This window comes from Papaver somniferum, unplaced genomic scaffold, assembly GCF_003573695.1.
Source record: "Papaver somniferum cultivar HN1 unplaced genomic scaffold, ASM357369v1 unplaced-scaffold_19, whole genome shotgun sequence".
Taxonomy (NCBI): Eukaryota; Viridiplantae; Streptophyta; class Magnoliopsida; order Ranunculales; family Papaveraceae; genus Papaver; species Papaver somniferum.
In genome coordinates, this window is record NW_020628818.1 from 11,615,269 (window position 1) to 11,641,153 (window position 25,885).

Consider the following 25,885-nt stretch of genomic DNA (forward strand, 5'->3'; position numbering starts at 1 on the left):
GGACTTTTATGAAGATTTGGTTTTTGATTAAAAGAAAATATTAAGACAAACTAATAAAATTTGATTGCTTTTAACCAAGGAGAGATGAATCTAGGGTTTTGGATTCCACTACTTCCAATATTTGTAAAATCAATAATTAAAATTTTGACATAATACTCCTAATTTACTCAAAACAATCCGAACTCAATCTCATGCTTTGGAAGATATAACATTATAAGCTCTTTTTTTACGACTCTCGTCACTATTCTAGGGCCTAATTTTCCTTCGCTTATAAAAGATCGGCAGCTCAAACTACCCAAAACGGTTTTTACGAAGCATACAAAGAAGAGATATTTTTTAAACAATTGTAAGCACAAATATGGAGTAAAATACGTCAAAGAATTTAAATACTAAATATTACCCATTAAAAATAGCTTCCTCCAAAACCCTAGAAAAGAAATTTAGCTACTCATAGATCGAGAATTTGAGAAAATTTCATTAATTATTGTATTCAAAAAGATGTAAATAAGCTTACAATGATTCTGTAGTCGCTAAAGGTTTCTAGCTACGAAAACTGAGCAGTGCAGCTACGGCAGATGGTTGCTAAAGATATTTCACAACTGAATAGTAAATGATATATGCCTTCTGTTGTTGTATAACAACATTGTTCTGCGACTTTTTCTGCCAGACTATTGTTCTTCGTGTTCTAGGTTTGCAGCAGCAGATGACTTTCTGAAACTTTGGTTTCTCGATTACTAAGCAAACTATTTTATCCCAGGGTAAACGCATTTTCTCTAGAGCTCCCAACATCTCTTTATATACACAACAGCCTCATAAATCCCGAGAATCTCTTGCTTTTTCCTCCTCCGAAAGTCACCGGATTTTCTTTCCAAGTTACGGGATTGTCTTCCTCTACTTTCCCTGTTTTAGATAACTGCCACAAATAAGATGATTCGATCTCATTTTTATCTCCCAAAACACGTCAACGACCTATGAAATAAAGTAATCAACCATATTTCCGTGTTTAACTCTTCCAAAAATACCACCAAAAACCCGTGATACTCTGTATTCTTTTTTACGTGAGATGAATATGAAAACTTGATCTTTCTTTAATTACAACCCATATACCCGTCCTGTTTTGATAAAACATCCCCAATCCAAGTCATATCCAGCACAAAATCCACGAAGACTTCTCCCAAACTTTCCAACCTCGAGCCAATAGAGACTCGTGGATATTTCTTCCCCTGTTTGCTCTAATTCCACGTTCTAGCCTAAGTTAACCGGTTCTGATGGACATACCAGTCCTGTTTAGCTCCATAAGGTCCACCCCAATAAAATCTGGCGATTACATCTCCTCCAAAACCTCCCAAAATTTTAAACCTAATGCTGCCCGTGAAGAACACAATTTTCCCGCCAAAATCCGTGATCTCTGATTCATCTTTTCCCGATTATCTAGCCAATTCTGGTCAAAACAAAGACCATTACCAGCCCTGTTCGATTAAATCATGTCTCCACAATTAATTTCAGCCATTGAATATCTTCCTAACGCCTTCAAATTCCAACCCCTAAATTTGCAACCAGTTTTCCCGCCAAAATTCAAATGGAGAAGATGACCTTCCCCTTATCCAACAGCGGTGTCCCTTTAGCAATTTGGGTTACGTTTAGCAATTCCTGGGGTTGCGAATAGCAATTTATGGAGTACAAAGATAACTTTTGGGTTGTGTATAGTGAAAAACTTCTGGGTGAATTTATCAACTCCTCTGGGTCATTTCTGGGGGTGCTTTTAACACTTTTCTAGGTGCCTTTAGTAGTTCCTCGAGCAGCCATATCTTACCTCTCATATCCACTTCTTTTCTTCAATTTGTAAACATCACTAAGGCTGTCATGCTTTTAAGACAAAACTTGCATCACTAAAGCCGACATGCCTTTCAGATAGAGAATAAGTAAATAATGACAAATAAGTCGCCTCCAATAGCGACGTTTCTTCTTCTTTTGCTCCAAAGTACCTAAAACTCAAAATCGAACATAAAATACATAATTTACAAGAAAATTTAGCAAAGAAAGAATAAACAATAGATAAATATCAAGGTGTTTTAGACACCTATCAACCGTCTTGGACAGTCCATGCTCGATCGAGCTTCTCGCAAACATCGCGAACACCCTACTTAGAGTTGGTGTTTGACATCGCCGGAAGATGCATGGGTAATGTTCGGTCGTTTAGGGAATTAGTTGTCCCACCGTTGGTCATCACGACCATTGTCTATTCCTTCCATTGTTTGGCTAGGCTTGTTAAATTTTGCGGCCAACTTGTGTGGTCGCGATCGTTTCTGAGACTGATATGGACAATCTAGATTCCCCTTAAGAAAATTAAGCATGCTCGATCGGGCTAACCAAAGCGCGTTGATGTGAGAATCTCACTGTCAGAGAGTGATGTAACCTGTGTGGGTATTTCATGCACATCTCTATATTGGCACTTTGGGAGATTCGTGCTACTCTGCTGAGAGTGAAAACTCAATCGTCATGTCAATAATGAGAGTTCGGCAGAGAACATAGCACGGAAAATACTAGTCAAATAACGTATTAATTAATAATGCTAATAAAATTCACAGAATATTTGGGATTTGCTATTGTACGCACCATTCTGGGTGAATTTCATGTATTTAGTGAATTGCTTCAAATACAGTGAAGAGGTTTTCTGCACTCACCACTTCTTAAACGGCTTTTCCATTTGCAGGGTGACAAAGCATAAAATAAAATCCACCATCAACATTAAGTCCAATGTTTAGCACGTAACGGTGACATTGTTGCGGGGTAACCAATAGATGGTGACAGACGAAAATAAAATTCATAAGAAGAGTAAACAGACGTTACCAGTTGAGAGAGGCCGTCTTGGCCTCTGAGCAGAACATGTTTAATGAAACGTCGAGGCAAGTAGCAATCACCTTTCTGGTACGTTGAGGCCGAGAAAACTAAAACGATGTAGTGGAGCCTCGACTGATGAGTGTTAAGGAAGTCGACCCTTGAATACAAAGATGGGTGTTGAGGTGGTGGAGCCGTCAGCACTATGATGTGTTGAGGTAGTGACACCTGACAACACGAGTGAGCGATGAGGAGATTGCGCATCTCAACACTAAGATGAAGATGTGTTGAGTCAGTGATGCCTGACAACACGGTAGTGAGTGTTGATGAGATTGGGCATCGTAACACTAAGATGAAGATGTGTTGAGGCAGTGATGCCTGATAACACGATAGTGAATGTTGAGGAATTTGCACGTCTCAACACTAAGAGAAATGATGTTTTGAGGCAGCATGCCTGTCAACACAGTAGTGGTGTTGGGGAATTTGCACGTCTCAACACCAAGAGGGGGGGGGGGGGGACATGTTGAGATAGTTTTCCTGGAAACACAATGGTGAGTGTTGAGGAATTTGAACGTCTCAATACTAAGAGGAAAAATGTGTTGAGGCAGTTTGTGTGGCAACACAATGGGGAGTGTTGACGAATTTGAACGTCTCAACACCAAGAGAAAGGATGTGTTGAGGCAGCATGTCTGGCAACACGGATGTAAGTGTTGAGGAACTTGCACGTCTCAACACTAAGAAGAAAACGTGTTGAGGAAGTATGCCTGGAAACACGGGGAGATTGCGCATTGAAACACTAAGATGAAGATGTGTTGAGGCAGTGATGCCTGACAACACGGTAGTGAGTGTTGAGGAGATTGCACATCTCAACACTAAGATGAAGATGTGTTGAGGCAGTGATTCCTGACAACACGGTAGTGATTGTTGAGGAGATTGTGCATCTAAACACTAAGATGAAGATGTGTTGATGTAGTGATGCCTGACAACACGGTAGTGAGTGTTGAGGAGATTGCGCATCTCAATACTAAGATGAAGATGTGTTGAGATAGTGATGCCTGACAACACGGTAGTGAGTGTTGAGGAGATTCCGCATCTCAACACTAAGATGAAGATGTGTTAAGGCAGTGATGCCTGACAATACGGTAGTGAGTGTTGAGGATATTGCGCATCTCAACACTAAGATGAAGATGTTTTGAGGCAGTGATGCCTGACAACACGGTAGTGAGTGTTGAGGAGATTGCGCATCTCAACACTAAGATGAAGATGTGTGAGGCAGTCACTAGTCCAGAAAGGGCTGTAAATGACATTTTTAAATGTCAGATTAATTACGTGATTAAGGTATTACGAATAAATACCGTCATATAACCTGAAAATAGTGGGTCCACCATTTAACGTAAAAAATTGTCATTCTAAAACATGGTAATTTAGTAGGTGTGTGATTTAATGATAGAATATTAAATTACAAAATAAATCTGTCATATACTTTAGTCTTTATATGCCCATCGTTATTATTTTATCATGTACCCAAAAATGGTTAGTCACCCGCTTAGAAAAATGCATCTGAAATGGTTAGCATGGTTAGCCACCGGCGTACTTGCCGTACGTCTTTCATACAGAACCATATTTGGTACAGATCTAACGAACCCCAAAATCGAAAGAAACCCAACAACCAAAAGAGTTGAGTTAAAAAGAAAAGCCTCATTTGTTTAAATAAAAAAATTCCCAAAAAGAACAGCCCCAAAACTCTGATAATAATAATATTATACCTATCTTTCTCTCTCAGTCACAGTTCCTTCATCTTAAACTCATCGGAAGAAGGCGAAAGAGGTAATCGAGTAAGTTTCAATTCCTTCCTCATATTTAATATTTAAATTGGAATTGATATTAATCTTTAAATTGGAATTGATATTCATTTGGTCTCTAGATGTCGATCTCGTTTCTGTAAGATTTTATTCTCTTTTAATGGTGTTGTTAGGCATTACATTAGCACTAAGAAGAAGGCAACTTCACGAATATATTAAATGTTAAGAACCCTAGCTAATATTGATTAGAGTATCAGTCAATTTCAGAAATTGTTTGGGTTTTTACTTCGATTCATCAGTTTCTAGTGGCAGGATCCATTTCAATTTAGATTGTTAGGGTTCTACTTGGATTCTTCAATTTCTAATGACAAGATCCATCTCAATTTTATTTGTTAGGGTATATACTTTGATTCCTAAAATTGGGTTTCAGTCAGTTTTCGGAAATTATGAGGGTTTCAAGTTAACCGAGTTAATAAGATATGTGCTTTACTTGATCATTATCTGCCTAGAGTTTATGAAACTTGATTATGGTGATGGTACACAGTAGTGTTAGAGTTTGAGTTGATATTGTAGTGTTGTGTGTTGTTGAAAATTGTACTTCAGATATGGTTTTATAAGATTATTTCTCATTCTTTCTGATAGCTATCACTTGTAGTACTATGAAAGTTGAAGTTGGTGGAGGTATTGATTCTATAACCATTATCCTTATATGTCTGTTGCTGATGATTTTATGACGCTGATGATAGTTAGACATCATTTCTTTTATGGTGATAATGATCAGTTGAGTTTGAATACTAGCTTCCTACAAAACCCCTGAGTTTTGGTCTCCTTCCGTCGTAGTTGATGTAGGCATTGCATGTTTTGTTGCTCCTAATTGTGTGCATAGTTTTTAAAGTGAGATTGGGAAAAAAATATGAAAAGGAGAGGTGCAAAATTTATAAGCTTTTGTTTGTATTTTACTCTATGGAAGATTTTCAGAGACGACTTCCTAGCACATAGACTTAAAAATCAAGTAGATGGGCTTTAATTGTCATTCAAGGTAGGCTTGTATCTTCTTAATTGTATGGTTTACTATTATTTATGGGACTTTTAAGATTTTCTGTTGGTTATACTCTTCCATCCCAGTGCCAAGGATATGATGGACCTTTGAAATGGTTTGTTTGGCGATTCTGTGAGTCGAACAAAACATAATGTCTTATTTGATTTTTATTTTATTTAAATACAACTTAATTAAGTTAGTTTGCTTTGCTTAATTGAGATAGATAATCTAATTCACCAGTAACGCAGAAATGTTGTTGTCTATCGTTTAATACCTGCTCATTGCCATGTTAGTCTATCCTTTAATTCCTGCTCATTGCCATGTTATTCATAGGTTTATTGATCTGGCCTTGCTTTATATTTGTTGTTTGTGTTTTAGTCCAGATCTGAATTGCACCTAAAGGATCCTTGCTAATTGAGCCTTTTTTGGTTTCAACAATTTCAACTAGATGTCTGAACTTCCTATGCCCATGTTATGTTTTCTTCTCGGGCTCGGTTCAACTTCACTGGTCTTGGTGGCCTCTTTCTCAAAATAGTGCTACATCAAAGTGGTTTACAAAAAGTAACGGTTGTTGGATGTTGATGCAATCATAACTTAGGAAGGTGTTCCAATTGTCAACCAATTTACTGTTGTTGCCTGGGAGGTCTACTAATACAAGTATAACTGTTGGTGTCCAACCATCACTGAATCCTCCTCCTTGGACAGGGGTTGTGCCTTAGGCAGTGTATTTATTAGTGCTTGAGAAGGAATTAGTTCATCCTCCACTACGTAAGGTTTGTAATTCTTTATTTCAAGTTGTATGCATGTACTTTGATCCCCTGGTTCAGTCTATGCTTCTGTAGGCACTATATCTTTAATAGAAAGTATGTTGTTTTACTTTAACTCTGCAGTCTTCTAAGCTGCAAGTCAAATGCATCTAGCAGAAAGCAGAGGGGAATCATGATTTCAACAACTTAAATTGAAGATGCCCGACTTCCAGGTATATATGCATCATGAAACTACACATTGTTTCTGATGATTAAGTAGTGCTATTCTTAGGTCTTACTAGGATTAAATTCATTCCTCCAGTCTTCTTGCATAGCTCAATGAGTAGTTTTGATTTAATTTGTATTTCATCTATGCAATACGATGATTTTAATCATTTCGTCTATGTAATTGATTCACATGAAGAAGTATTTAAAAATAACTTGGAATATTGTTCTACAGGATATTGGGATCCCTATACCTTCGTATAGCTATTGTTGCTTGAATGAACTTCAGGAAATGAGCAGCTGCAAGTGTTTATATTGATTTTAGAAAGGAAAATCCAGAATGCGGTGATGAAACTATGGAAAATGCGATACAGAAGGAGTACTTGGAGATAATTTAGTAGGTGGCCAAAAACTTTGATAAATCATACAAGAATCTACCTAATTGGACTGGCAGAATTAGGTGATAATTTTAATAAATTGAATTCCGTATTAATGTTTTGGATGTTTATTCTTTTTTGTGTATGTGAGTTTGGGATGTTAATGTAAACCTGAATCCATATTTGAAATAAAATTAAGGCATATTAACTTTCAAATGAATTTGCATTTTAGATTTCTTTTTTCCAGATTTAGATGACTAAGATAAATTGATCTAGTTTCAGTTCCTTAGCTGAATTGGAACCAAAATCCCAATTTAGCTGAATACGGGGTCGTGCTGGAAAAGAAATATGAGAAAATTGCGGACATTTAATTATTATAATAAATAGTTTTTTTTTGCAATTAATATTTATTTAAAATTATTTTTTAAAAAGAATATTTTTTATGACATACATCCACTATTATTGTATATTACATACAACAAACGTGATACCTAATAACACATTTTGTATGTGATTTTAAGGCACAAATTTTGTTTGTCATACTTAGTAACGAGTTTTGTTTGTCATTTATAAAGAGTCACACCAAATATATAACGGTTCAAATAACAGAACCGTGATAAATCATGTTTTATAACAGACTTCAACCGAAATTTATAGCCCCTTCTGGACAAGTGAGTGATGCCTGACAACACGGTAGTGAGTGTTGAGGAGATTGCGCATCTCAACACTAAGATGAAGATGTGTTGAGACAGTGATGCCTGACAACACAGTAGTGAGTGTTGAGGAGATTGCGCATCTCAACACTAAGATGAAGATGTGTTGAGACAGTGATGCCTGACAACACAGTAGTGAGTGTTGAGGAGATTGCGCATCTCAACACTAAGATAAAGATGTGAGTGTTGAGGAGATTGCGCATCTCAACACTAAGATGATGACGTGTTGAGGCAGTGATGCCTGAGAACATGGTAGTGAGTGTTGAGGAGATTGCGCATATCAACACTAAGATGAAGATGTGTTGAGGCAGTGATGCATGACAACACGGTAGTGAGTGTTGAGGAGATTGCGCATCTCAACACTAAGATGAAGATGTGTTGAGGCAGTGATGCCTGACAACACGGTAGTGAGTGTTGAGGAGATTGCGCATCTCAACACTAAGATAAAGATGTGTTGATGCAGTGACGTCTAACAACACGGTAGTGAGTGTTGAGGAGATTACGCATCTCAACACTAAGATGAAGATGTGTTGAGGCCGTGATGCCTGACAACACGGTAGTGAGTGTTGAGGAGATTGCGCATCCCAACACTAAGATGAAGATGTGTTGAGGCAGTGATGCCTGACAACACGGTAGTGAGTGTTGAGGATATTGCGCATCCCAACACTAAGATGAAGATGTGTTGAGGCAGTGATGCTTGACAACACGGTAGTGAGCGTTGAGGAATTTGCACGTCTCAACACTAAGAGAAAGGATGTGTTGAGGTAGCATACCTGGTAACACAGTAGTGGTGTTGAGGAATTTGCACGTCTCAACACCAAGAGGGGGGATGTGTTGAGGAAGTTTGCCTGGCAACACAATGGTAAGTGTTGAGGAATTTGAACGTCTCAATACTAAGAGGAAAAATGTATTGAGGAAGTTTTCCTGGAAAACACAATGGGGAGTGTTGAGGAATTTGAACGTCTCAACACCAAGAGAAAGGATGTGTTGAGGCAGCATGCCTGGCGACACGGTTGTAAGTGTTGAGGAACTTGCACGTCTCAACACTAAGAGGAAAACGTGTTGAGGCAGTATGTCTGGCAACACGGTTTTAAGTCTTGAGGAACTTGCACGTCTCAACATTAAGAGGAAAACGTGATGAGGAAGTATGCCTGGTAACACGGTTGTGAGTGTTGAGGAACTTGCACGTCTCAACACTAAGAGGAAAACATGATGAGGCAGTATGCCTGGCAACACGGTTGTAAGTGTTGAGGAACTTTCACGTCTCAACACCAAGATATTTAAAATTTATTTGATATGACTAATAAGTATAAAACGTTTAGTTTAAGGATAGTTACTTAGCTCTGTCTCCGCTAGGCATGTCCTTCGCGCATGATTGGGCTTTTGGGTATATCAGGCTCTCCCGTGAGTAAGCAGCGTGACAGAAGTCCCCATGTGTAATTATCCTGAGCTTATTTTCTCGTGGAAGATGTGCCTTTATTACATTTGCTGGTAAGTCAGTGACTGTGTTTAAACTTCTAAACCTGAAGGAGGCTTCAGTCCCCAAGTGTAGCTTACTTTGATTGTTCCCCTTGAATCCACGTCTCTGTGATTTGATGCAAGCTTATTGTACTCTCCTGGATGGGATGCTTGGAAAATCACATGGATGAAATATTCTTTGTAGTGGTCGTTGTCGTGGTGAATCTCTGGCTGATATCAACAAACGAGCAGCAACAGTTCTTGGCAGCAGCTGTGATCAGAAGAGACTTGGCTGGCTGCGATCACAATCCTTGACAGGGAGAAGTGGCTATGGGAACGAATATTGGCAGGAAGAGGTGGCGGCTTCTGGAGAGAACGTTAAAGCAGAGCGGCAGGACTTCTTGTCTTTCCATCAAATCAGCAATGATAATAGTGGGTTGTTTGAAAAATCATTTTTGTGAAGCTTCTTAGCGAATGGAATACCGGAATTGAAATTTGGTTGTTGAACTTTAATAATTGAATTGGATCTAAGATCTACCCTTTTGAAATTGAGAAAAATGGAATGAGGATTGAGAAACTGATTTTGCAACCGAGAGATCAATCTCCCACTGTGGTCGCCAGTTGTTTGTGGGTGAAAACGGATTCTGCTGTTTTTGGTAATTTGGGGTGTGTTGATGATAAACGAGTTCAAACCCTAAACAAATGCACTGCACGGGAGTGCTTTTAGTTTCGAGAGATCAATCTGTAAGACTCTGGCCTAAACCAAGAAATGATCGTTCCAAATTCAATTCGGTCACAAAGTGAAGGAGAATGGTTGATCTTAGGGAGGGAAGCGAAAAAAGGTGTTGAGATTGTAAAGGTGTTGGTTGTTTATGACTTGTATCAGAATGATGAACTGGCTTGTACAACGTAAGCTATCAGTTCTGGGTGTTTTCTGGATACTGATGACAACACTTGGTTTTTCTGTGTTATTTGAAAAGGTCGGAGAACCTATTTATACAAGTCATTGAGCGCAACGCTCATCTCGTAGGAAGTGGAGGAAGTGGAGTGATGAAGTAGTGGGGTCGTGTAGGTGATTGTCACACGATCACGTATTTTCCCACTTCCCTCATCCTCGTTGACCGTCCATGCCTCCTGACACGTTCTTGAAATGGGCGCTTTGCACGCCGCATGTTGTAAACCGCCAGACCAATACCCCAGTAAGTATCCCCAAGTTTGTGACATGCTTGATGTCTCGAATGAGCGGATCGTGGGACCCACCGCAGGAAATAGCATATAGTGCTATTAAGTTAAATAACTAAGTTATTTAAGGAATCGATATTCATGAAATATCGTGTATGCTCGATGCATGTAATGCATCGTTTTCAAGTAAGCAACTCAAAACAATCGATATGCGTGAAGCATCGCTGTTTTAAAGCTTGACTGAATAAGTCGCGGATTAAGCGTCTTAAAACAGCATCATGTCTAACCATCTTCGAGTGATCGTTTGGGGGCCGCATGGGCGAGCCATCCGCTGGTCGATTACTATCTGTGGCAGAGTGGTGGACGATGATCATCGAGGTGCTTTATTGGTTGCCTAGTTTTTAACCTAGGATGTCCGACCAAGCTAGCGAAGTTGGACGGACGAGATGGTTTACGGCATATATTTGCGACCGTTGATGGAATTGTAGGATTTTTAAGAGGTGCGCAAGCATCCTTCTTTGGCTTGACTGAATCCACACATGGGCGCCGATTTTGGGTGAATCGTTTGGGCATGCGTGAAGACGGATCTCCGTCGTGCATGCCTCCCCTTCTTGATCCCATAAATATTCGATCTTGTCCACTCAATTTGACCGGCAAAGATGAGTGGCCATGATTGATTTGCGACATAAACTTGTTGCGACAAAAGAATGAAAGGTCGCGTGGCATGCCACTTTGGGGCGCGCATTTCGAGATGTCACGTCCTTGTCTGTCTAGACCGGACGGACACATGCAAAGTTGGGCCCACAATGATCACGTTGACACTCTTGGGACCTCTTAAGTCTATATCTACACCCTCCGTCCAGGCTGGCAAAGATGGTCGGTCATGATCGGACTACGACAGATATGCATCGCCGCAAACCCTAATTAGGGTTCTGAAACAGTTACGTACACGTGACTTTGGACAAACGGTTTGGCGAGCTATGCTTCTCCTTTGGAGAGACCGATCCTGTGGGGCCCACATTGGGTTGACGGTGAACATATGTGCACCTTCCTGATGGTCCTAGGCGCGATCTAAGCCATCCAAATATGCTGGCTAAGTTGGATGGTTGTGATCGTTTTAAGATGCTAGTGGAATTTATGCAACCCTTTAAAGCATCACGCGCGGCCATGTTTCGAGCAAACGTTCATTGCTCCATGGCTTTGTCGTGAGCAAACTGATCAGGTAAGGGCAGAGTGGGCCTGCTAACGTGTGTGTTAGCGCTTCCCTAATCATTCATGGGATGATCTAATCCGTCCAACCAGGATGGCGAAGTTGGACGGTTGTGATGATTTTAAGACCGTCTTGGACAGTCCATGCTCGATCGAGCTTCTCGCAAACAGCGCGACCACCCTACTTAGGGTTGGCGTTTGACAGCGCCGGAAGATGCATGTGAAATGTTCGGTCGGTTAGGGAATTAGTGGGCCCACCGTTGGTCATCACGACGGTTGTCTATTCCTGCCAGTGTTTGGCTAGGCTTGTTAAATTATGCGGCAAACTTGTGTGGTCGCGATCGTTTCTGAGACTGATATGGACAGTCTAGATTCCCCTTAAGGAAATTAAGCATGCTCGATCGGGCTAACCAAAGCGCATCGATGCGAGACTCTCCCTGTCAGAGAGTGATGTAACTTGTGTGGGTATTTCATGCACATCTCTATTGGCAATTCGGGAGATTCATGCTACTCTGCTGAGAGTGAACACTGAATCGCCATCTCATGTCAATAATGAGAGTTCGGCTGAGAACATAACACGGATAATACTAGGCAAATAATGTAGTAATCAATATTGCTAATAAAATTCACAGAATATTTGGGATTTGTTGTTGTACGCACCATTCTGGGTGAATTTCGTGTATTTGATAGGTGTGTAAAAACACCTCTCTAAGTATGGATTGGTTATGCTTTCTAAGCTGGTTTTTCTTGTGAAATTGTATTATTAGTTTTTTTTATATTTTATGGGAATTTTGGAGCTTATTCCCGAAAAGCACAAGAAATCGTCCAACTGGCTAAAAGAAGAGGTAGAATTATCATTGCATGTAAACTAGTGCGGACAGTCGTGTGGACATATAGGACGCTCGTGTCAGCTAATGCACTGATTCAAAGACCAAAAGACAACATGGACTTCACATGGGCTATCTGGTTCACATGCATTTGCTGGAGGAAAGTGTAAACTCTATGGAGTTCACACCAACGGTAGGGCACATGTGTGCTGGTGGAAGAAATGTATCGGTAAGGAACCAAATTTGAGCTGAGAAGAAGAGCCAAAGCTTTACTGCCGGCAACGATGGGTCCAAGGTGTTGCTGTGTGATCATGACTGTGAGAGTTTGCTGCTGCCATTACCAAGGCAGTTTAGCTCGAGTTTGGAGTTTGGCAGGGATAACAGGTTTGGCTGTAAGGAGTTCGAGTTATTTTGAAATGACAAGGAAATTTGGGTTCAACTCGATTAGAAAGTGGCAGTGAATTGAAATTGGATCGGTGATTGAATTCGAATAGACAGAGAAAATGTGGAAGTTTTCTGCTACCGTTTCAAAACAAGAATTTAAGGAACAATGGGTTAATCTCTGATTCATATAGGAAGCAAAGGTACTAGAGTTTGAGAATATTTGGATGAAGTTCAAACCAACAAGTCAGCAATGAACATGAAACAAGCTGCTGCCATTGTTTTCATGAATGTGTGGTGGAAATTCAGAGCTGTTTGAGCTTCAAATGATCAGAAATGTTTGGGAATTGTATGAATTCAATTGTCTCAGGGAAGGAGCTGGAATAATGGCCCTTAGTAATCACCAGCAAGCTTAAATCCATGCTACCAGTTTAACGCTCAGAAGTTGTTTGTGAAAAGTCCTGAGTGATCCAGTTCATGTATGTCTCGTTTACGACCAGTTGCTACTGGCGATGGCAGTGACGAGAAGAATGGCTGGTGTGGTTCAATGGGTTGATGAAGTTCGAAATGAGGTTAATCTGTGATGATAAGGAGATTACAAAGATGGAGGACGCTGTGGTGTAGACTAGACAGGGAAGAGCTCGAGACTGTTGGCTGGTGATGGAGAGGATTCGCTTGCATGGCAGTTGGTGATCGATGAAGACTGGTTGTAGATGGAGAGAGCTCGGCAGTATGGCAGGATTCAGCTGGAGGTTCATGGAAGTGATGCTGTCGAGAAGCATGTGATGGATAGAATCAAGACAAGCTCGAGCTGGTAATGGAATAACTATCCAGTGACGATGAAGACCGCGAATGGCTTACAAGGGCTGTAAGAAGAAGGGCTTGCTGTGAAGGATGGATGATGGTGGAACTCGCTGTGTATGGTGGTCAGTGGTAATCGGAAGTGATAGAGCTCGAGAACGGATCTTGGCAGAGATGGAGGTGCTGCTGGTAGTCGATGGAGTTGGAGTCGAGAAGAAATAGAGATGAGCTCAAGTTTGAGTTTTGCGGGAAGCAGAAGAACGGAGAGAATATTTCTCGGAAGATGTAACAAATAGGTTGTTAGTTTGCCGAAACTGACAAGCCAATAACGAGAAATGGGCTGGGCTTCTGCCACACGCAAGCAGCCTTGGACCTGACTTCTCTGTTGGGTATTTTGACGACTTTGGTGAACAGCCTTGGACGTGTGTTTTTGGCCAGAGTTTGGCAACCCTTTGGCACGGGGTGTGATGCACGGGGCACAATTCTTAAGGAGGTGCACATTCCTATTTTAGCTAGGTTTCTTAGTTTTCTTCAAGAAGAGGTTACAAAACTCTATATATAGGGAAGCTTAGAGACAATTTGGGATATCTTCTATTCACCGTTTTTCTCCCCCTTAGGGGGGAGAACTATCTCTTTTTTTTTTATTATTGTTAAAGATGACAAGCAACTGATATCAGTATCATAGCAGCCAGAACACTTCTCATACAAAATGAACAAAACAGAACATCCAAAAATCAAAAACCAGTGGATACAGAACAATAGAAACTATCTCATAACTGAACAAACTAGAGCAAGTATACAAAACTTGATAGTTCACCCTTACAGAGTTACAAAATCTACAAAAAGAAGGTAATCCATCTCCATATGATATGCATTTTAATCAGGACAAACACATGCGAGAAAGCACAACCAAAAACACCCCTCCTAACTGAAATCAACTAATTACCTGTGACCACTAGCACCAGCAGTAGAAACTTAAAGTAGTTCATCCTCTTTCTTCTCATCATCTCCTTCAATTCATCAATTCTGAAAAACACCACCACTGACTTCAAAATCCTCCTTCAAACCTGCTCCAATACCACCACCTCTACCACCACAGCCTCCTCATACTCCTCCAGAACCTGCATCTCCACCACCATAGATTTGTTAATAAAACTCAACATTTGTATGCAAGATAAGCAAAATAAAACACCAATAAGTGTCAACAACTTTCTCCATTAGAAATACGAGAGATCATCGTTTTATTTGAATGGAGAATATATTCTTAGCTTATTGAATTCAACCAGTATTATCAACAAATCGAACTTGAACAACAACATCAATAGAAACAACAACAATATTAAAATTGAAATCAACAATGAAATTAAAATTGAAATCGAGAATATTTACAAACAATAACAACAACTAAAAATCAAAACGTACCTTGATTCTGTTGTTATTCTTCCGAAACAGTGATGATTCTTCTTGATCTCAGAAATCAAAAGAAAAAAATTCAAATCATAAAACCTTACATGGAGAAGCTTTGAAACAACAAACTAGAATCAATTGAGAATTCGTAGATTGATTGATAATCAGTTGTTAAATAAATTTGAATCAAATCATTCAGATCTATAAATCGACTGAAACAAAAATCGATTAAATCAATAGATGAGAAATCTTCAAATGAAATCAGTGAAACAAAAGTCTATTAAATAAGTCGATTAAATCAATACCTAGACAAATCTCATCTGCAGGTCGATTTGATTATGTAGATTAATCTTCAGATGCAGTTGATCTTCGATGGTTAGTAATCGCATGAAATAAATCTTCTTCATCATCCATATCATCTCTCTATCAGATTCGATTCATCTTTGTAACAACTGAGAATACAGAGGAATCGATGGAGAAGATGAAAAAATGTGAAAGAAAACCCTAAAATCTTCATCGTTGTTGCAGTAGGAAATCTAAAAGGAGAAGATGAAAATGAATCTCAGAAAAACCCTATAACTTTTTTCTCTGCAACCGAGAGAGATAAAGATGAGAGAGAAATAAAATGGGAAAATGAAAATATCTACTGCTTTTCCTCTTGTATTTATAGAAAATGGTAGTTTTGTCAATATCAAAATACATAATATAAAATTATGGGCCAGATCTGAAGAAAAAAAGATATTTTGGGCCTAGTAATATCATTTTCTGAAAGTATGGAGTTGACAATGTATGATCTATTTAGTGGGGATTCTATATATTGAACCCATATAGTAGGGGGGTTCTAGTATTTTTTACTTCTATAAAAGCAGTAAAGTAGTGTTATTAGCCAAAACATTGAGTCCTAACTAATATAAATATGGGTATAAAATATAGCACATACGTGCTTATCAGATATTCGTTGTATTGGCTATTATAATACCAGTTTGACATTCTCAACAAAAATAAAACCCACTGACAGGAGATTAGTGGGTGCATAGAGTCTTACCTCCCGTACCAGACGGGCGATGAACCGTTGAAGTCGACTCAGGCCACCGACTCCAATGTCAGTGTTTGAACCTGAGGGGCCGAGACAGTATTGTAACTGTCGTCCTTCCCTGCAACAGTTTTAATTCACCCTTCCTTAGGGTTTTAAAAATATTAATGTCCAATGTTCCAAAAATAAAGTTCAAAAAGTCCAAAACTAAAAAATAAAAAATTTCAAAAATAAAACTCTATTTACAGTTTCTAAAAATAAAATAAAATATCTATCTACAAAAATCTTCTTCTTCACTCCTTTTTGATTCCTCTTTTTTTTTCCTTCTTTTGGGTCGCTTTTGTTTTCAGCACCTTCTCCCTTTTTCTTTATCTCAATTCCAAATCTGAAAACAAACAAGAAATACCAAAAGGCATAAAAAAGAACAAAAAATAATAAAAATAAAACCTAAAAACAAATATATACACAAATCCGCGTCGGCGGCGCCAAAAATTGATCGAATTAGATAGTGGTAAATAAGGTTGTCGTTCATTCGGACTTGATGAGATTGATTTTAAAAATTAATAAACTAAACTAAAAGATAAATATATACAAAATATTGTCACATGATGAAGAGATTTACTGGGACTAGGATTTCGTCGAATTCATAACATAGTGTTCAATTTATTTATTCTCAACAATTAAAGCTCAATAAATAAAATTAACATGGACTCTGATTTTTCCAAGGTAGATTCTCAAAAGATTAGTTGTAAATCCTAAGCATGATGTATCAAAACATTTAAGTTAAGCATACCTCATCAAATTAAATGACAACCAATTAATTCAAATCATATTTCAGTTTTAATTTGTGCAAAAGTCGTATAAAAAATTAATTAAAATTACCCCACGTATGAAATTCGGATTCCTCCATCGTCCCAGTGGTGGGGTTTAGCTTCTCATGACACAAACACACTCAAAAAGATAATTCATTGCTCGAAAAGGTGTTTTTATTGAAAATTATAATGGGACAGAGATTCGTAACGCTTTATGACCGTTACAGAACCCACTGTCACAATTGAGTGAGTGCTACAAAGAAAAGATGACAGTCTTACTGAAATAGTGATCTATTCTACGTCTTCTTCTTCGCCGCCGGAAGGTGCAAGAATTCCGACCACCACTCTCTGCAGCCTTTTGTGCTCGCTACTTTCTACCGCAAACTCTCCATCTCCTTCTATGACTCCCAGAAATCATTTATATACCCATCAGTCAAGAAATATCTCAAATAATTGCTCATAATCTTCCCACATTAATGACATTAAACTCGGGAATATTTTCTTTATTCTCACGCGACTACAATTGATTCTTCATATTTTCCTGCAGATCGAATGTTCCTAGATCTTCTAAGATTGTCTCTGGTTGAGTCAAACACACGCCAAAGCTCAGTGAACGCTGGAAAACCCGTGAATATTTCTCTATTCTGTTATAACCAAATCCACGTATTCAACCATCCTTTCTCGAATCTGAAAGACGTATCAGTCCTGTTTGAGTTTAACAGGCCCATACCAAGTTATAACTTCGATCGAGTCTCACCAGATGCTCTCCAAACAGAATCCAGAAAATCCCGTAGTTTCATAATATTCTTCCCGTGAACTCTGTTTCCTTCTCAACGATTATCTGGTCCAACTGGATTGAATCCAACACTTCTACCATCTCTGTTTATCCCAAAGGAACAAGCCCAATGGGTTTCGACCCTTGAGTCTCTCTAAAATACAACCAAAATTCGAACCCTAAATCTGCTAGTTACTGCCACAAATTTCCCGCCAAAATCATTTTTGAAATGTTGAAGATGAAGTGCCCCTTATCCATGACAGGGATCCCCTTAGCAGTTGTACTGAGGTGCCTTTAGTATTATTCCAGGGATTATTTTTACACTTTTGGGGGTGCCCTGAGTACTTTTCTGGGTGCCTTTAACACATTTTGGGGGTGCCTTTAGTAATTTTCTCTGGGGGGTTCAAAAACCACTTTTCGAGCAACTTTTTCAGTAAGCGTTTATTTCTCCAAAAACATCTACACACATAAAAACACCAAAGTTAATACAGAATCGAGTACCAATAATACAGAAAAATGAGGACAAATTAGACACAAAAATGTGTGTGTCACCCAGTTCTTGTCTTGTTGAAAAAGGTTTTCATCAACTTAAAAAATTTAGGATTTTTATTCACATATAAGAAACTAACCTTTTTTTTCCACGAAGCCCAAAAATCATCCTTTGAGGTAAGATCATATAACTTAGAATCCTTATTTCTCTCTTGATCTGCTGTTATTACGCTGGATAAATCGAGATTTCTTATTAAAATTTGCCGAACTTCACATACTGTGCAGAAACATGTTCGCCTTTATTCCGATAAGTCCTTGTCGACCAGGTAAGAGTGCGGTGCTGAGCTGTGTAGTTGGTGGATTTATCGGGCTTAGTTGCACTCTCTTCTTTAGTTATATATAAGGTGCATGGAAGAATCGATCAAGTCTTTGGATGGCCGGTAGGGCCCTACGTGAATCCCAAAAGCGACAGCTGGCTAAGGGCCATGGAGAAAAGAAGAGAACTAGAGGAGAAGCGTAAAGAAGGTGGCTCAAGATGATGCAATTCTTGTGGAATGTCGCACGTACAGATCTCATATATTTTCTCTAAGCTATTTTCCGTTAGTTTTTTCTTCTTTTCCTTTTTGAACGAACTAGCTCGAGGACCATTAAATTAAAGTCAGTTTTGAAACTTGCTACCTTTGTTTTGAGTTTTCTGTTTCTGAAAAAATAATATGCTAACTTCGGAATAGCCATGAAGCTCCCTGTCTCTGTTGTGTTTTAATGAATCTATTATCTTGCTACGACAGATTTGAAACCCTGCCAATTGTTAATTCTTTGTACCGCAGACGTCACTAACAGCCTACGGCCATCATCTCTACAAATCTTGTTCCTGTTATACTTGTAAAACCACGAATATCCCACCACAGCACACACATTATCCCAGTGACGGCCTCGACGCAAAAATTAAAACGCATGAGAATGAGTTTTCTCTCTCCCCTTTTCTCTCCGAAACAAAGAAGAAAAAATAAATACTTTCTTCAAAACTCAAATCCTTGATCTGTCTGGTTTTGGTTTGATTTTTTTAGATCTACCGGACGGATTGAGTTTATTTCCTGGTATATATTTATCTTTTCAGTTAAAAAAAATTGTTTCTAAACAATTTTTATGCTTTTCTGATCGGTCTGATGGTTTCACAGTACTATCAGGACTTGTTTTCTTATTTTATTATTAGGGTTTTTTGGTGGATTTGGATTTGCGTTGTTATCAAGCATGTTATGGATGAAAGCGATCTACTTCGCCAGATGGAGATTGTTTGTGAAGAATCTAATTTGGGCACATTAATTCCCTTTTATGGAAGCATCTGATATATTTGATGGTCAAGAAACAAAATGGTTTGAAACTATTATTTCAACAGGCTGCAGAAGTTTAATACGATTTTCTTATCTCATTTCTCTAAGTTTCGATTGTAAATATTACATTATCTGTAGTCTCCTGTTTATTGATGTAATTGATCAATCCTTCAAACCTCAATTTGAATGAGGTTTCAAACCTAGATTTCTTTCTTTCTCTCCTGAATATTTTCCTTCCAAACCTAGATTTCTTGATTTTCAACAGAGTTTCAAATCTAATTACTGCCTGGATCTTGATTATATCTAAAGATCCGCAGAAATTTAGTTATTGTATATAGATCTAGTATTTTGTTTGAATAAAATCACATCTTTAGTGTTTTATTTGAGTTTTTGTGTTCTATGAGAAGTCTGTGAATATTTGGAAGATTCAATGGCTTATTCATCGCAATCAGATTACTCAAGGTACACCTTCAAAGATGGTTCTTATAGCCTTAATGGCATCGATTGCGACAATCGCTTCAAATGTATCATCAAGGGCGATCTACTCCAACATGAAGTGGTTTTACAATCCTTCGAAGATCAGTGGCTACTGGAAATGATCGTGATAAAGATGATTTACGCATATTACTCCCTTTCGGGACATTTCATTCTCAATGGAGAACCCAAATCAAAATGGCAGAATTTCAATTCACAAGCCATTATTCAAATACAATCAGTAACATCTTCGAAATTCAAGTTTTTGATACTTAAGATGTATTATGAGTCAACTGTTGTTCTTATGATACAAAATCTTTGTATTTTTTCATGGATTTCACTTTTGATGTATTTGAATCTGATGTATGCAAATCTATCGTATTGGTGAAACTTAAGAGGGTTACCTCTTTCTTCCTTCAAAAAAAAAAAAAATTCCATCAAAAAGAAAAAAAAAGAACACATGAGAATGTAAGACGGTAACTGAAAACAAAAAAGCGTGAACGACAGGGGTTCGAACCTCCTGCGCGGGCAGAACCCACATGATTCCTAGTCATGCCCAATAACCACTCCGGCACGTCCACTGGATGAACAAACAACACATTATTTAACTTTTATCATAAAATTCATTTGAATTAGCAGTTACTTAGTCTTATCCACGTGTCACAAGAATATCATTAGGCCGCTCAAAATATAAAGCGCGGAATTTGACTTTAGAAAAATCTCTTTTATTATATTTATCAACAAAAATAAAAAGAATTAATATTTCGAAATCATTTTTATCTCCTTTTCACAGACGCTCCCTCACTCAGAACATCATCATCTCCGTTCCCCCCTTCTAAGGTAAGGAAATCACTCTCATCTCTCTTCATCTTTTTCCTTTATTTTTGTTTCAAGGTTTTTGTAAGTAAATTATAATTCCAGTACTTATTTAATTTTAGGTTTTTTTTTTCAAAAATTATTTTAGGGTTTATAAATGGTGTTTTTATTTTTTGGTTTAAAGTTTCAGATCTTTTGAAATGGGTCAGATCCAGTACTCCGACAAGTATTTTGATGACACTTATGAATACAGGTACTTTACAATTTCTCCGTATCAGAAATCTTAGGGTTATGAAGAAATGATTTGGTCGATTTTGATAGGGTTTTTGTTGTTGTAGGCATGTGGTTCTTCCTCCTGAAGTAGCGAAACTTCTTCCCAAGAATCGATTACTTGCTGAGGTAATTTGGAAACGGAGATGATTTAAGAACTTACACTGGATTTGTTGTTGTTTATTCCAGTCTGTGATTTACAGTTTACTGTTTGTGTTAATTTGTGGATTTTACTGATTTAAAACTTATAAACCCCAAAACTTTGGAAAGGTTTCTGAATGATTCTTGAAATTGGTAGTAATTTTGCTTTTAACTAAGATAGGTTCTGTTTGGTGCTGTGTGATTGTTGATTACAGTCTTTGATTTTACAGTCTACTTGTTTGGGTTAATTTGCCGTTTTACTGATGAAGAACTTATAGTTATAGACTTGTATTCTGACAGAGACATGTAAAGAATCGCGTGATTCTTGAATTTAGAAATTCGTTGTATGTTTTTGCTAAGACAGACAAGGGGGATTCTCGACTGGTGGTTAGTGGTTGTTTATTTCAGTCTGTTTTTTCGTGGTTGATTTACACTCGACTCTTTTGAGCTCATTAGTGATAGGTATTTACTGATCAAGAACTTAGTGACTTGTATACTGACTATAATTGGCAAACTTTTTGAATGGTTCCTGTGACTCCCGAATGTTGATATTTTGGCTTTTCATTCTTCTTTTTAGTGACTGGAAATATATGCGTTAGCTGTTTCCTTGAAGACTATGTAGGGTTTCTGTGACTTGGAGTTTCTAATTGTTGTGTACTAGTTTTAGTTGTTTCCAGCCTCTATGAAATCAAATTGTTTCTCTTGGCTTTGCATTATTTGTAAAGTTTATGAAACAGGAAGATAAGCATTTGTAGTTTTAGAGAAGCTGGAGGAGAATTTACTGTGCAACTGTGCCTCTTGATTTGCGTGACTTGGATTTTCTGATTGCCGTGTACTAGTTTCGTTGTTTCCAGCCTCTAAATCAAATTGTTTCTCTTGGCTACCGCTATTTGTGAAGCATATGCGTTGGAAAGATAAGCATTTGTAGTTTTAGGGAAGTTAGATACGAGTTACAGAGCAACTCTGCCTCTTGATTTCCTATGCTTGCTTAACATCGTATATTGAGTAGGTTCGTTTCTCTTGGTTTCCTGATTTGTAAAGTTTGCAAGTCAAAAGGATAAGCATTTTTAGTTTTCATGAAGTTTTAGTGATTTAGAAAACAGATTTACTGTGCAGCTGTGCCTTTTTTGCTATTCTTGTTTAACATACTGTACAAAATAGTTATGTTTCTCTTGGTTTCACCTGATTTGTGAAGTTGACGAATTCAAAAGATTAGTTCTCTAGTTTTTGTGAAGTTCGAAAAAAAGAGTAATTTTGCAACAATGCCTTTTGATTTCTCAATACTCTCTTTTTTTTGGCAAATTCTATTCTTTCTGTGTAAAGCAGTAAAATGTGTATTAGGCTGCCAATGAATGTTGGAATATGGTTTCTTCATCTGTGATTGTGAATTTGATGAATATTGGAATATGAATTCTTCGCCTCTGATTGTGAATTTGTATTTGGTGCAGAATGAGTGGAGAGGTATGGGAGTGCAGCAAAGCCGTGGGTGGGTTCACTATGCTATCCACCGTCCTGAGCCCCACATTATGCTCTTTAGGAGGCCTCTCAACTTTCAGCAAGAGCAACAACAGCAGCAGCAGTAAAAGAAGAACCATGAGTGAGAGACAATGTGTGTGTTTTTCTCCTTTATCTTGCAGGAAAGACCTTTCAATATCTAGTCTTCTGTGTGATTGCCTAAAAAACACCCCGTCTGTCTCTCTAACTCTCAGAAATGGTTGTGTTAGAATCCTGCTACTACCTAGTACCTACTATTGATGTTTATCTATTAGAGTGTTTGATTCTGCAACTCTCTTGTTGTGGAAGTACCGTGTTTTTGTTTTTGTTTTTTTTGATCAGAAGAAGTACCGTGTTTGCTTCCTTCTATCATTAGATAAATAGTTGTCTCCGACTCTGTGAATGTTAATGTGATGAAACGATTTCATTTTCCTTTATTTAAGTCTGTGGTTTCCATGTGCTTTCCAAAATTTAGATCACGGGATTCGGGCTTTGTGCTTCCAATTAAATCGTGAACGATTCATTTTGGAAATTGAATTCTGATAGTTGGAACTCTCAAATTTTCACTTCAATCAACATTGTCTAAGCCAAAGTTTTAAAGTAGTAGCTCTGTTCTGTGCTCTTTTCACTTCAGCTGTGAACTTTAGTTTCTCTCAAGACTCTTACCCTTGGGCACTTTGTGATGGCAGAAATTATTGTACATCTCTTTATTGAACCCTCACCCTGAGACCCTAGCTAGCCTATATGGATATGGATTGACTGGTTTGCATACAGCACATGACCAAATCTGAAGTTCAAGATTCAACCTTTAGCGTTGAAGTACAGATAACACAAAGGCTCCATTCTCCATTTAAAAACTAAAGTTAAAGAAGAGAAAAATGGCTAGTACTCAAACAAAAGATATACTACTAGAATAAAGTTCTTGAGTTCATGACCTTACATGATAGCAGGAGCAATCCCAAAAGAAGCAACAAGAACAAAACTAAACACTTCGAAACCGAGAAAACTAAGACACCTTCCTAAATTAAACACAAATTCTTTGCATATACATTGCAAAATAACATGGGAATTTCATTAAAATTCAATCCGAAGATTAAAGAATCCATCCTTAGTTCCCATTCTTAGAGGCTGCTGCAATAGCTTCTAAGATCAACTTGGTTTGCTCATGAATCATTGCGTTGCGGCGAAGTGAAAGCTGAGCTTCCTCAATCTGCAGCAATCGCCAATTCTGATTAAACCTTCCCAGTTCAGCTCGATCCAAACACTTGACACCGTGTTTCATAATAGAATTCCCAGGTAATCGATTCATTTCTTCCATCAAATACGAATAATTACTCGCAAGATCTATCTTCACAGCAGGAGCAAAAGCAACAGTAACAGCAGCAGCGGCATCATCGGCCCCATTTAGACCTTCAGCAGCATAATAAGCTTTGTCAGCAACATGAGCTTTGTTGTCATTGTTGTTGTTATCTGCAGGAGGCAAAGATGATGATGGTAAACCTACAATAATACCTCCTTTGGGGACATCACCACCTGAAGATGATTTCCTCTTCCGCACTCTCTTATTAGAAGGCCCTTTGGGTGAACTTCTCCTCCCACGAGCTGGATTTTCACCCCAGATCTCGTTGGAAATATCGAAGACTTCTTTGTCATGAGGGTTCTTAGGCATTATATTTTCCATCACCTGTTTAGTATACTTCTGACGGAGTTTACGAATCTTTTCAATAAGCTGGGTCTGATTAATTTCACCACTCAACGATTTACCAACACGCTCATAAAGCATAGGACCAGCCGTGGCTGGATTTGGTGTATCTTGAGTGATTTCTTGAAAACCTTTCAGTAGATGGATCTCATCTTCTTCAGAGAAGACCCTCTGGAACCTGGGTTTCCTGTCAGTGTTTGGGGTTGCGGCAACTGGTGTTACGCCGGTGATGTTGGTGGTGGTGTGTATGTTTTCCGGCGACTCTGGTGTGGATTCCCGGTGGTTTTCTCCGGAAGCAATTTTGGGTTTCTTCGATGATGGAGCTTCTGCTGAAACGGTTGACATGATGATAGATCTGAGAATTGTTGGTGGTGGAGGCTGGAGGAGAGGAAGAGCTGTAGAGTCTGTGATGCGGAAAGAGTCTAAAGTCGCTTAAAGTCTGTGATGCGGAAAGAGAGAGGAGGAGAGCTGTGACTAAGTTTAGGGCTGTGAGCTACGCAATTGGGAGCATAAATTCTTGTGACGTTTTCTTTGGCTGAGGAGGAGCGCGTGAATGGTGCGACTGTTATTGAAAAAGTTATCCACATGCCAAAGCTGCTTTGCACCCATCCTCTTAACCGAGGTGTACCTTTAGGTCAAGTGGACATTAACAACGCCATATCCTAGATGACTTTATGGGACTCTTGCACTGTTCGGCATAATAATATTGATGCTGAAGGGACATGGTAAAGCCTATGTGTTTGGCGTACCAACTGATCTGCACCGTTCTCCAAGTGTGCATCCCTTGGCTGGCCTGTCTATTTTCTTGGCTTATTTACTTGGTTTTATTTTCTTCATCCAATTGGGACTTTTTGGAGATAAAATCCTATTTAAGATGCATATTAAAACACCCCCGGTATTTTTATTTAGTTGACGAATTAGCTTGAAATTTAATCGGTGAAAGCCGTTTGGACCGTTGATACATATAATAAAAAGATTAGAAGATGTTGTTTTGGAATAACAACCATTTAAGGCAATTTTAATCTATCTTCCGTATTGTGAGCGTGTGCTCAGTTGTTTTCCTTTTTATCCATGCCAGGATGCACAAATCGAGTCTTGCCAACATAAAGCAGTAGCAGCATTTGAGCACTGGTTATTATCATATAGTATTCTTCCATTTGGTGCTGTGACCTTCCATGTGTCTCTCTCCATCTGGCGTGATTAATAAATTGTATTCTTTTGATGGAACGAGCCAATAACCCCACATGCCAAATGGCCTTGCTTCGACCTTAAGGCCAAATTGAATGCATTGCTGTGAATCTGATGCCTATTTCAAAAATTAGGAGAGGAGGACTTATTGTTGTTGTCATAGGCCACATGGGTCACCACCACTAGAACAGACTGTATTCAGTACCTTCAAGCAACAATCATCTCTCTTTCTCCTCTTGTGACCTAATTTAACACACAACCAACACCACTAGTGGCTCTCTCTCTCACCCTTTAGCACAGCCGCCTGTTTGGCTCCACTGGCCTTTATCACAACCGTCCAAAACGTTAGATGAAA

General features: G+C 38.5%; 2 protein-coding genes and 1 long non-coding RNA gene across 8 annotated transcripts; 2 read left to right on the forward strand and 1 right to left on the reverse strand.

Moving 5' to 3' along the window:
- Positions 1-4,533: 4,533 nt before the first annotated feature.
- Positions 4,534-7,247, forward strand: LOC113338413. Of its 5 annotated transcripts, none has more exons than XR_003354771.1 (4): positions 4,534-4,665; positions 6,128-6,452; positions 6,570-6,658; positions 6,886-7,247. It is a non-coding gene; the product is annotated as an uncharacterized LOC113338413 (long non-coding RNA). The 5 variants fall into 5 exon arrangements; XR_003354768.1 differs by having other exon boundaries at positions 4,535-4,673; positions 6,058-6,452; XR_003354770.1 differs by having other exon boundaries at positions 4,547-4,673.
- A 13,402-nt stretch (positions 7,248-20,649) lies between these two features.
- LOC113338687 (cyclin-dependent kinases regulatory subunit 1) lies at positions 20,650-23,082 on the forward strand. Of its 2 annotated transcripts, none has more exons than XM_026584060.1 (4): positions 20,650-20,759; positions 20,926-20,988; positions 21,074-21,134; positions 22,595-23,082. In XM_026584060.1, the coding sequence occupies exons 2-4, from the start codon at positions 20,936-20,938 to the stop codon at positions 22,727-22,729; spliced, it is 249 nt and encodes an 82-aa protein (XP_026439845.1). In that variant the 5' UTR covers positions 20,650-20,759; positions 20,926-20,935; the 3' UTR covers positions 22,730-23,082. The 2 variants fall into 2 exon arrangements, with proteins under 2 accessions (XP_026439845.1, XP_026439844.1); XM_026584059.1 differs by having other exon boundaries at positions 20,658-20,759; positions 20,920-20,988.
- A 421-nt stretch (positions 23,083-23,503) lies between these two features.
- On the reverse strand, positions 23,504-25,226 carry LOC113338685 (probable transcription factor At5g28040). The gene has a single exon (XM_026584058.1). The coding sequence runs from the start codon at positions 24,685-24,687 to the stop codon at positions 23,749-23,751; it is 939 nt and encodes a 312-aa protein (XP_026439843.1). The 5' UTR covers positions 24,688-25,226; the 3' UTR covers positions 23,504-23,748.
- Positions 25,227-25,885: the final 659 nt, after the last annotated feature.

Coding starts and splice junctions, on each gene's coding strand:
- LOC113338685 (XM_026584058.1), bottom strand. CDS start 24,687: ATGTCAACCGTTTCAGCAGAAGCTCCATCATCGAAGAAACCCAAAATT.
- LOC113338687 (XM_026584060.1), top strand. CDS start 20,936: ATGGGTCAGATCCAGTACTCCGACAAGTATTTTGATGACACTTATGAA. Junction 20,989..21,073: donor GATGACACTTATGAATACAG/GTACTTTACAAT, acceptor TTGTTGTTGTAG/GCATGTGGTTCTTCCTCCTG. Junction 21,135..22,594: donor AGAATCGATTACTTGCTGAG/GTAATTTGGAAA, acceptor TATTTGGTGCAG/AATGAGTGGAGAGGTATGGG.